This window comes from Micropterus salmoides, unplaced genomic scaffold (assembly GCF_014851395.1).
Source record: "Micropterus salmoides isolate LMB-PRFRI ecotype aquatic unplaced genomic scaffold, ASM1485139v1 Ms_hic_scaffold_16, whole genome shotgun sequence".
Taxonomy (NCBI): Eukaryota; Metazoa; Chordata; class Actinopteri; order Centrarchiformes; family Centrarchidae; genus Micropterus; species Micropterus salmoides.
In genome coordinates, this window is record NW_024040707.1 from 30,377,453 (window position 1) to 30,389,628 (window position 12,176).

Genomic DNA, 12,176 nt, shown 5'->3' on the forward strand with positions numbered 1-12,176 from the left:
CTCTGTTCCCTGTTTTTAGCAACTGATAATACATTGTTGGTTTTAGTCATTTCAAAGGATTTCTTGACAGTAGAAAAAAAAAAAAGAACATCACCAGAATTATCGTTTAAAGACCAATGTTAAATTCTATATACAGGATGAATGGATTAAATAGGACAAACAGTCTGAATCAATCTATACATGAAAGGATATCAGTGTTTTCATGACTGAGGAGGCCCAGCAGTGAGTGGACAGCATTAAGCTCCACCAGCAGGTGGTAGAGATCTGGCATTGTGGCAATCACATGCATTTCCTGGATAATGTCGTTCAGATCCAACTCAGACTCCATGAACCTAGTTTAAAAGTAGCAAGACATTTTGGTTAGCATGTTAGCCTACTATGTTAACATTAATCTCAAAGTGCAGTACAGGAATTCAGTCAGATATCCTGTCAGTACTGCTGCCTTTTATTTCATTTTGGTGATAGTGGACACACAATATAAATATACCAAAAAATGGGTTAAGCATTTGAGAAGTCCATCTGAAATTTGGCTTAATTCGCATACACTATGTCAGTTCTTAAAATTTGTTTTAATTAAATCATCATATATAACAAAGTGAGCAAAACACAGTCAGTAACAGGCTTACTTCTCTGGGTTGTCCGGAAACTTAATCCTCAGTTCCTGATTTTTGTACGACCTTTTCTCAAAGGTCAGGATCATTTTCTTCACTGAACTCTCATCCACTGGCTCTGCCTGTTTGATTAGTAGCAAATGGAAGTAGAAAGGAGGAAAACATTATAAAGGGGAGGGGGAAAAAAGCCTTTTATTGATGCAACTGTAGCAATAACATTTACATTTACTCATTTGGCAGACGCTTTTATCCAAAGCGACTTACATTTGAACAAAGAGACATCAGGGTCACCGTAATTATGTGAGTGGAGTAGCTAGAAGTTTTATACAATCAGAGGGGATGTGAGTGCATTTCACTGGAAAGGGAATGTGTTTGACCTCCTGCAGGCTTAAAAGCCTATAAAGTGTCGGACGGATAATAACAGGTTAGGAAATTACAATTTTCTGACATTATGGAACAGTGCAGCACTTTGCTCTGAGTAGCTCTTGACACAGTGAATACTTGAAATGGCTGCAGTGTCAGATAAAAAGAACAGGATAATAGACGTGTAGTTTTCTAATGCACTGCATTTATAGCAACATTACTACTGACACCGGGTTCTTTTTTTCTGAAGACAGTCAAACTTTCCAGGGGCCGGTATCCCAAAGCTATTTTAGGCTGGTCTATAGTGTTAGACTAGTCTAAAATATGCTCATAGACTAGTCTAATGCAAATTAGACTGTTTCACAAAAAAAGACTGACTAAGTTACCTTATTCTATGTAACCACCATTATCTTTGTAAAACCGGGCCCTGGTCCAGACATTTCTCATGGGTTTCCTTTCTACATCCATGGTACTGTGCTAGTGTTGTGGTACTTCAGGTCTGGACTCAACTTGCAATCAGTGAACACAGATGACTAACTTAGGTTCAGGCCTAAATAATCCATTCTACATTTAAACTTGGGTTGTGATCACATTGTCTTTAATTACATTCAAACTGCATAGCTGATATGTATTAAATTTTTGTCACAGATTCAAATATTGATCACTTGGAATTTGTCTTTCATTTGCATTTTTGTGAGAACAATGGTGTATCCACACACACCTAAACAGCACCTCTTCATTATGTACTGTACACCTACAAACAGACTCTCAAAAATGTAAAAACAACTGTATATGTAGTAGAGGTGTACAATCAGGGGCGTAGCACAATTCAGTGACAATCTGGGCTCTATATATATGTATATACAAGCAGTCTCTGTGGGGCCCCTTTCCTCTCTTGGTCCCTGTCTGTCACGCATCTTTTGAAAAAAGTTGACAAATAATTGAGCTAACAACTGCACACACAAACTGTAGTGCTGATTAGGGTAGTCACTAATCAACCGTTCTTACCACATTTAAACAATGAATAACAAGATGTAAATGCTCCGTATTTGTATAGCGCCTTTCTAGTCTTTTCGACCACTCAAAGCGCTTTTACACTACATCTGCATTCACCATTCACACACATTCAATTCAGGGTTCAGTATCTTGCCCAAGGACACTTCGACATGCAGCTTGGGGGAGCCGGGATTGAACCTCCGACCTTACGATTAACGGCCAACCCACTCTATCTCCTGAGCCACAGCCGCCGTCTTTATTTATATAAAGGGAAACAAAAAAATTCAGCTGGCAGGTGACAATTCACTAATATAAAAATATAACAGAATATAATGCAGTAATCAGCAGCTTGCTTTTTTGGACAATGCACATTTGTTTCTTCTATATTTCAATTGTGTTACGTTTTGTTATTGTGCAAGTAAGTAAATCTCAAAGCATTTTCATTTGTTACTTAACATTTCTTGGTGCAACCTTTTATTCAAAACATTTTTAACAAATGCATAAACCATTCTTTAACTGTACTGCTCAACTCAACTTTAACTGTTCAACTTTATTTTGAAAGCAATTAGTTGGCAGTTTCTCTCACTTTGCTTTCTTTCTTTTTGGTACCTTGATATCCCTTTGCTGGGGACAGACATGTCACAAGGAACGTTGACACTCCAGCATCAGTCGTCACTCTGCTCGATTAGACCATTTAGAGAGAATTCTAGTGCGGGGCGGACTAAAGCATTTTGCGTCTATACGAAGGGGTGAGAGAGGCCCCAAAGCCTCTAAGCCTTTGATTTTTGGGGGGGGTATACAAAGTTCAGTCTCTCAACTGATTTATTCAGCCAATTTTAACTTAATTACGAAACTACTTGCTTAGAAATAAAACATTGCAAACAAAAAAAACATTTCATTTCCGGATTTTCAAGGGCCCTTCCCCCATTGGGGCCCTCCTGATAACGATAATCTCACGATATTATTCTGCGATAATCGATATCGCTAGACAATCTAACTATTAATTCAAAATGCCTGTGAAAAAGTTCTCCATTTGTTTGCTGCAAATCCACTGTTAGAAAACAGCACAATTCTCCAGCACACTTTTTTCAGTCTGTAAATAAAATTACAGAACTTAGAGCAACTATGAAAAATTATTATAAAAACATTTCTTTATAAAAAGGCAAACAAAATGCAAATTCACTGAATTTACTCAATTTTTACTGTAAATACAGCTGGTCTGTGTGGCGTGTAGAAGCAGCAGAGTAGCAGATCAAGACAGTGAAGTTAGCAGCTCTTTTTTATTTCACACATAGCTCGGGAAACATACAGGTGCTGGTCATATAATTAGAATATCATCAAAAAGTTGATTTATTTCAGTAATTCCATTCAAAAAGTGAAACTTGTATAATGTATACATTCATTCCACACAGACTGATATATTTCAAGTGTTCATTCCTTGATGATTATAACTGACAACTAATGAAAACCCCAAAATCACTATCTCAGAAAATTAGAATATTGTGAAAAGGTTCAATATTGAAGACACCTGGTGCCACACTCTAATCAGCTAATTAACTCAAAAGACCGGCAAAGGCCTTTAAATGGTCTCTCAGTCTAGTTCTGTAGGCTACACAATCATGGGGAAGACTGCTGACTTGACAGCTGTCCAAACGACGACCATTGACACCTTGCACAAGGAGGACAAGACACAAAAGGTCATTGCTAAAGAGGCTGGCTGTTCACAGAGCTCCGTGTCCAAGCACATTAATAGAGAGGCGAAGGGAAGGAAAAGATGTGGTAGAAAAAAAGTGTACAAGCAATAGGGATAACCGCACCCTGGAGAGGATTGTGAAACAAAACCCATTCAAAAATGTGGGGGAGATTCACAAAGAGTGGACTGCAGCTGGAGTCAGTGCTTCAAGAACAACCACGCACAGACATATGCAAGACATGGGTTTCAGCTGTCGCATTCCTTGTGTCAAGCCACTCTTGAACAAGACACAGCGTCAGAAGCGTCTCACCTGGGCTAAAGACAAAAAGGACTGGGCTGCTGCTGAGTGGTCCAAAGTTATGTTCTCTGATGAAAGTACATTTTGCATTTCCTTTGGAAATCAAGGTCCCTGAGTCTGGAGGAAGAGAGGAGAGGCACAGAATCCATGTTGCTTGAAGTCCAGTGTAAAGTTTCCACAGTCAGTGATGGTTTGGGGTGCCATGTCATCTGCTGGTGTTGGTCCACTGTGTTTTCTGAGGTCCAAGGTCAACATCCATCAGCCATCTACCAGGAAGTTTTAGAGCACTTCATGCTTCCTGCTGCTGACCAACTTTATGGAGATGCAGATTTCATTTTCCAACAGGACTTGGCACCTGCACACAGTGCCAAAGCTACCAGTACCTGGTTTAAGGACCATGGTATCCCTGTTCTTAATTGGCCAGCAAACTCGCCTGACCTTAACCCTACAGAACATCTATGGGGTATTGTGAAGAGGAAGATGCGATACGCCAGACCCAACAATGCAGAAGAGCTGAAGGCCACTATCAGAGCAACCTGGGCTCACATAACACCTGAGCAGTGCCACAGACTGATGGACTCCATGCCACGCCGCATTGCTGCAGTAGTTCAGGCAAAAGGAGCCCCAACTAAGTACTGAGTGCTATACATGCTCATACTTTTCATGTTCATACTTTTCAGTTGGCCAACATTTCTAAAAATCCATTTTTTTAAGTAATATTCTAATTTTCGGAGATAGTGAATTTGGGATTTTCATTAGTTGTCAGCCCCGCGACCCTGTACACAGGATAAGCAGTTGACGATGGATGGATGGATTAGTTGTCAGTTTTAATCATCACAATTAAATGAAATAAACATTTGAAATATATCAGTCTGTGTGTAATGAATGAATAGAATATCCAAGTTTCACTTTTTGAATGGAATTACTGAAATAAATCAACTTTTTGATGATATTCTACTTATATGACCAGCACCTGTATGTTCTTTAAGTACTTGCACAGTATGTCACTCAGGATTTTCAGCATGTGAAGCAAAATGTGTAGTTTATGTTAAGATTATATTTTCACGATTGCGATGCTTATGTCAGTTAGCACGTTAATGCAAGTTTAGCATTGAGCCAACTGTCAAAGCACTATTTTTTAATTAATTTTATGTATCGATGAGATGGGCTGAAATATAGATACAGTAGCAAGGAAAAATGTACAACGATATATTGCTGTATCGATTTATTGGCACACCCCCACTCAATAGCGTTATCGCAATATGCTCTTCTCCCTCTACACCAACGACTGCACCTCAGGAGACCCATCTGTCAAACTCCTTAAGTTCGTTAATGACACAACGGTCATCGGCCTCATCCGGGACAGTGATGAGTCGGCCTACAGACGGGAGGTTGATTAGCTGGCTCTCTGCTGCGGTCAGAACAACCTGGAGCTTAACACGCTCAAAACTGTGGAGATAACCGTGGACTTCAGGAGGAGCCCCCCCACTCTGCCCCCCATCACCATACTCAACAGCCCTGTGTCTGCTGTGGAATCCTTCAGGTTTCTGGGATCCTCTATTTCCCAGGAATTGAAGTGGGAGCCCAACACGGACACCATCATCAAGAAGGCCCAACAGGGGATGTACTTCAGGGCGGCTGTGGCTCAGGAGGTAGAGCGGGTTGGCCGTTAATCGGAAGGTCGGCGGTTGCGTGTCGAAGTGTCCTTGGGCAAGATACTGAACCCCGATTTGCCCCTGGCGGCTGTTCCGCCAGTGTATGAGTGTGTGTGTATGTTAGTTTCCGTTTGAGCACTTAGGCTCAGTGTATGAATGTGTATGACTGGTGAATGCAGATGTACTGTAAAAGCGCTTTGAGTGGTCGAAAAGACTAGAAAGGCGCTATACAAGTACGGAGCATTTACATTTACATTTACTTCCTGCGCCAGCTCAGGAAGCTCAACCTGCCTAAGGAGCTGCTGATGCACTTTTACATAGCTATCATCCAGTCTGTCCTCTGCACGTCCATCACTGTCTGGTTTGGATCTGCCACCAAAAAGGACAGGAGCAGACTACAACGGACAGTCAGGACTGCAGAAAAGATCATCGGTGCCAACCTGCCCTCCATTCAGGACATACATTTCCAGAGTCAGAAAACGGGCAGGAAACATCACTGCAGATCCATCTCACCCCGGACACAACCTGTTCCAGCTTCTCCCCTCTGGTAGGCGCTACAGAGCACTGTACGCCAAAACCAACAGACTCAGGAACAGTTTCTTCCCACAAGCCATCACTCTGATGAACAGCTGATTTCTGACTCACAATTCTTGTGCAATAACCCAGTAACTCCACAGTAAAGCCACATGTTTACTGGCTAACACTTATTATTTATTCTCCATTTTCTATTTCAGTGCTTTTCATACTGTTATATTGTGATATTGTAGATACTGTATACCAAATCCACCCAGTGTTCCCTCTATATGCATTCACACTTCAATCAACCACTACTAAAATTTCCCACGATCATTAAACTATGCGCTACACATGTTTTCCCTCGCACATTGTGCGAGCACAGCAGCACTCAATGCTCGGCTCGCTTCCTCTCCTCATTCTATGCAGAACATACGTGACAGATGGTGTTATAAGAGAAAAGTCTGTTGTTTCCCACCTGCTGGAAAAGTGAAGCCGGTTAGCGTTAAGTTACCTAACATCTCCCCTCCCCTTCAGACTTCACAGCTGAGCAGGAAAGCTTCTACAGCAGCTACATAGCTGCTTTGTAACTTAACATTAGCTGAAATTATAGAAAGTAACTGGAAGCTGTATTTTATTACTGCCTACTTGTCCAGTGTTGATAACATCAGGTACAAACTTAGACTAAACTGACATAGCCTGCAGGTCTGTCCTGTACAGACTGATTAAATTATTTTTCAGTTTTCAGTGTGAAAAAGTGGTTTTGAAAAAGAAGACTGGAGGAGCTGAGGTTAGTAAAGCTAATTAGTAATGCAAACTCGTCCTTTTAAGCTAATGAGGAGACGTTTCTTTTTCGATTTTAATGTGCAAATAAAATGCACCTCAGAAGGGAGGAGGTTTCTCATGTTGCCTATTTTTTATATTAATGTCTACAGATAAATGTCAGAAGCTGTAAAATGAAGACACAAAAGGCAAACATGAACAGTTGTATCTATAAGGATTCTGAGGTCATATTAACAGGGTTTTCCTGCTGTTAAGGCTTAGGGGTGATGCCCAAAACATGCTGTGCCATCACTGTAAAATCACCGTGGAGCAACAGAACCAACCAAATTACTTTCTCCAGATCTAAAGTTTGTAGTTCCTAAAGTAGACCGATCTTTGGGTGTTGTTTATTTATTATCTGCTCTAGCTTTTCCAACTATTTGTTCAGAGATATGGTGAAAATAATGGCCCAATATGATGTGAAATTACATATTTTTCATTGGAAAACATAACATTTTCTTGGGGGAGAACCCCCAAACCCCCCGACCACCACCAAAACATTTATCTAAAGCTCACATTAAACTGGGAAAACACTACAGTTTTTAGCATGTTTTGTTGGGGTTTTATATTCAGACAAAAATTTTGCTTCACCTCCGCTGCTACAACATCCTAGGGGAAACACTGCCACCTACCTCAAGTCATTACTCCTGCACAAAATACTTATATATTCCAGCATCCTTCATTGCACTGTGTACATGTATGTGTACCTGTATATCACATCCACCTCTGACATGTAAATACTCCTGCATCCTTTGCACTCTGCTCACTGCACTATATGTCAATATGTCTATATTGTTTTTATTCATAGTGTGTATATTTGTGTTGTCTACACTGAAGTCTGTGTCTGTTATGTATTTTAGTTTTATTATTGTGATTTTGTATTTTTGGATGAGTAAGCACATCGTGAGCAATGTACAATCCTGAGTCAAATTCCTTGTATGTGTACACATACATACCTGGCAATAAAGCTGATTCTGATATCACGTTGTCCAATATCATCTAAAATGTCATGGAAAGTACGCAATATTTTGTAAAGAGATGCATTGGTTGGCTGTGCAGCTTAGTTATGTTCAATTTAGAACCTAATTGAAATTGCTGTATAATAATAATGTTTCATTGGCCAGTTGCCCTGTCACATGCAAGTATAAGGGCAGGGGTACACTACACGAACATACCTTATGAAGCGTACCACATGACGTGCAAGCATACTTCCAGTGTGTGAATGAAGAGAGAGATGGAGAAATAAACTTTTATAATTTAATAAAAATAATTTAAAAGTAAGAACATGAGCGTGGCTAATGGAGACAATGAAACTACTGTGATCGAGGAGGAAACATCAGAAACAGGGCTCATCAAATTTGTGTTTTTAAGTATGTTTAAGGATATTGTAATTACTATTGTTATCACAATCCTCCTAATCAATGTCGCAATATCACATCTTGTCAATATTGTGCAACCCTAATGGTGCTTTCAGACCAAAAGCGAAACGACCGTTCAGGGCAGTGAGTTTACATACAAAGTCAATGCAAAGACACGTAGAGCTGCGATTTCCTGTCGGGCAGCGCAAAGCAACCCGAAGGGGGCGGGGCCGGTGACGCGAAGGCAACGCGAAGGAATTCGCGTGAGTTGAATATTTTCAACTTAAGCGAAGAAGTCGCATGACTCTGAGTCGCGATAGCCTATCAGCGTTGAGATTGTCCGTAAGTCACCGAGGCTTCAGAGCGTTGTGTGGAGAGGGCCAGGCAGAGCGGGGGATTGAAAATCTGCCGGCCGGGATTTTTTTGGGATTTCAACGTTGATTTATCTTCACTGGAGCTTCAACAGCTAGCTTCCGTGCACATCCGGTACCAGTGTTGTTGTTAGTGTCGTTAGCTTTGTCGGACTACGACTTCATATTAATATAAAAACTGGACATTACTTGGAGAAAAGAAAGCGAGGAGGTTGAACTACCTGGTGAGTTCAGAAAACGTGTGTCTGTAACTTTATTCCAGCTATCATTGTACTTTACTGTGACCAAGTTAGCATAGCATAACCCTGATCGATCCAAACTCCATTCAGAAAACAAACATTTTAGAAGTTGTTGCCCTGCTAGTAGATTGATAACTTACACTGTACTGTAACTTTAACTGTCCTGTTTTCTATGTCTTTAGCTTTTTACCATTGCTTTTAATTAAATATTTACACGGTGAGAAATGAGTAGGTAATTGAGTGAAAAGATAATGAGAGTGAGATTGAACAGAGTGAAGGAAGTTGTCTTAAATCTCGCGCCTGAGTGATTTGCAGGAACCTCTGTCCACCTGTAAATGCGCAGGTGGGTCCAGAGCATAACTGGATCAAAGTGGCCTGCGGACAGACATGTCCTGGTTTACTAGCTAGAGAGAGCAGATTAAGTGTACTTCTCCGTTTATTCTCTTTTCAAAATAATTGTACCTCAATTATTTGCTCAACCCCTAAGCCTGTTTTTTATTTTCCATTTAACTCTTAACCCTGATTGTACACTGCACTGTAACTGTTATTATTTTTTTAATGTGTATTTTCTCAATTTTCCTATGTTGCTTTTAAACCTTTTTATATTTCCCTGTTGCTTTTATGTTTTATGTAAAGCACTCTGAATTACCTTGTTGTTGAAATGTGCTATAAAAATAAACTTTGCTGACAGACCTGACAAAGCATGAATTCATATGTTTAACAAATCTGCATCATGTTGTAGTCATTTCGGCATCAGTTTAATCCGTTTATTGCTATTTTATCACAGCAAAATGTTTACTTTGGGTTCATACAGTTGTAGTAATGGCGAGTTGTGTTTATTCACCTTATCATGTTAAAATCGCCTTCTCGCCTTGTGTGTGAACACTTGCAGTGAATGTACTCATGCAAGGAAAGCGGCGCGAGGCAAAAATTCATGGTTGGTCTGAATGCGGCATAACATGTAGATAAAGTACAGTGTTGCCCATACGTTCATTTATTTGTGCGGCCCGCCACAATATCAACGCTGACTGCCACATATTGATTTTCTTTTTTTTTTTTTTTTTTTTAATCGTATTTGATTGCAGAGTGCCGTAGCACAGCACATCCTCTCGCTCGTCCCTCTCTCTCGCTCTCTCCCTCATGACACACCTGTACAAATCTGTCCAACACAACGCTGTTAGTAAATAAAATTATTAGCAAGCATGTAAGGAGCCTTGCTAATAAGGAGAGCTACGTTGTGTTTTGCTCCACTGCTGTAAACACACTCACAAAATGATTTTCACCCATACACTGTGTTAGCATGGTAAATCACACTTTGCTAGCTTCTTCTCCTCCTTCATCAAAGTACATCTACGAGACAGGTGCTGTAATAAGAGCAGCGGAGTCATTTCTTTTGACTGCAGTGCAATGTGTTTGCGAGTGAGTGGACAAGTGAATGAGAGAGAGCGAGCAGCAGAAAGTGATGCTGAAAGTGAGCAAGTAATAACTTGTCATTCTGGCAGTAAATGTACAATGTAGGTCACAGTGTGTCCGTTATTAAAAATTTCCACAACTTCTGGAAAGTGAAGGCGGTTAGAGCTAGTTAACATTTGAGCAGGAGTGGAAAGGGCAGGGTCACCTGTCTACACATGCGGTGTTTAATTAAATAATATTGATTTGATTATATTTACCTTAAGTAAAAACATGTTCAATGTGACCATTAAAGGTTAAAAACACAAAAAAACTAATAAAAGTAACGATTCTGTAATAATTCTATAAATAATTGCACTTACCTCGGGTTCATCTTCATCCTGGTCCATCAGTTTCTCCAAGATCTTTTTTTTGTCCATTGTCAGATCTTCAGTCTCCCTCATCTCACTTCCTTCCAGTCCCACCCCTGCTGATGCTTCCCGGTATCTGGCTAACTCCCTGGCACCCAGTCCTTTCTGTTGCTTCCCTCCTCTAGAGTCCTCCTCTCCTCCCGCTGCACCTCCATCTTCTACCCTGGGACGCTTTGCTCCTCTATCAGGCTGTGAAATTACAGGAAATGTAATGATGTACACATCATGATCATGATTGCTGTATCGATTTATTGGCACACCCCCACTCATGATCATGTTTTACTTTTCTGTGTGCATATACTAACATACATACATATACATTTATACACACACACACATATGTAAATACATACTATATATTACATATATATATGTAAATAAAAGTTTATTGTAAGGTCTTGAAATGGCTATGGGGTAGCTCGCATAAAATAATGTGCCTAACGTTCCATGCACAGGAACTGATTAGAGATGAATAATGAAATGCGTTGTGCGTAGTGTATTTCACATTAAAATGTGGAATATAACAATGATTCCCATATACCTGAGTAGACAGAACATGGCAAACACGACTACATAAACTCAATAAGGGAACACTGCATCAAGACCATAGAGTTTTTCTGTGTAAAACTATTTAGGCAATTTAAGATACTATAACCATAAGTTTGTGTCGTATTCTTCATTCACTGCAGCTACATAGCCAACAACCTGTTCAGCTGGTACGCTAACAGCTAACGTTATTGATAAACAAGGACTCCATTCATGTAGAGCAACACAAGGGTGACTTAATGCAATTCAAATGCGGTTAACCTTAACTAACGAACGTAAACAGACCGTAAATAATGAGACTAAACTAAAGCCTGCTTGCGTTCATCAGTAACTGCTAACGTTAACGTTACCCGTGCTATTGCATGCAATCCAATGATTGAGATATGGTTTAGCCAAGTTCCCAGACATCGATAAACAGAATAAAATATCTAACGTTACCTGATAGCTCAGGAGCTCTCCAACATCCATGTCTCAAGGTTAAAACCCTAAACGTAAAAATGTTTTTTCAAGCTAAGGCTACAACAGGGAACGTAAACTTCAGCTGCTATTTTTCCGGCTAACAAGCTTGCCTCATGCTTGCCGTAAAACATTTGGGTTTGCTGTCGTAGCGAGAGACTGTCGTAAATATTTCTGCTCCAACCAACTCATGTACCATTATTATTTAACTAACGCTTTCCTCTACACGTCAACAATTTAATACAAAGTAAAATGTTTAAAGCATATATGCACAGAGGTGGTCCAAGAAAAATTGTAGCCTAAATCTGATTTACTGATGTGTGAACAAATAAAACGTTGTTATTTTAAGCATTCTAGTGAGGTAGACTACATATTTTCCAGTCCAGTATTGCCTCAGAGGATAAAAGCTACTCAACTTATTGCCTTGTCTGTGAC

General features: G+C 40.0%; 1 protein-coding gene across 2 annotated transcripts in view; it reads right to left on the reverse strand.

The window, feature by feature from the left end:
• ctnnbl1 (catenin, beta like 1) overlaps positions 1–11,878 on the reverse strand; it is a 99,654-nt gene extending 87,776 nt beyond the window's left edge. For both annotated transcript variants that reach the window (XM_038723382.1, XM_038723380.1), the window contains exons 1-4: positions 11,724–11,878; positions 10,692–10,928; positions 627–733; positions 193–332 (exon numbers count right to left, since the gene is read on the reverse strand). In XM_038723382.1, the coding sequence (XP_038579310.1) occupies positions 193–332; positions 627–733; positions 10,692–10,928; positions 11,724–11,753 (514 nt within the window). In that variant the 5' untranslated portion in view covers positions 11,754–11,878. The remainder of the gene's footprint in view (positions 1–192; positions 333–626; positions 734–10,691; positions 10,929–11,723) is intronic.
• Positions 11,879–12,176: the final 298 nt, after the last annotated feature.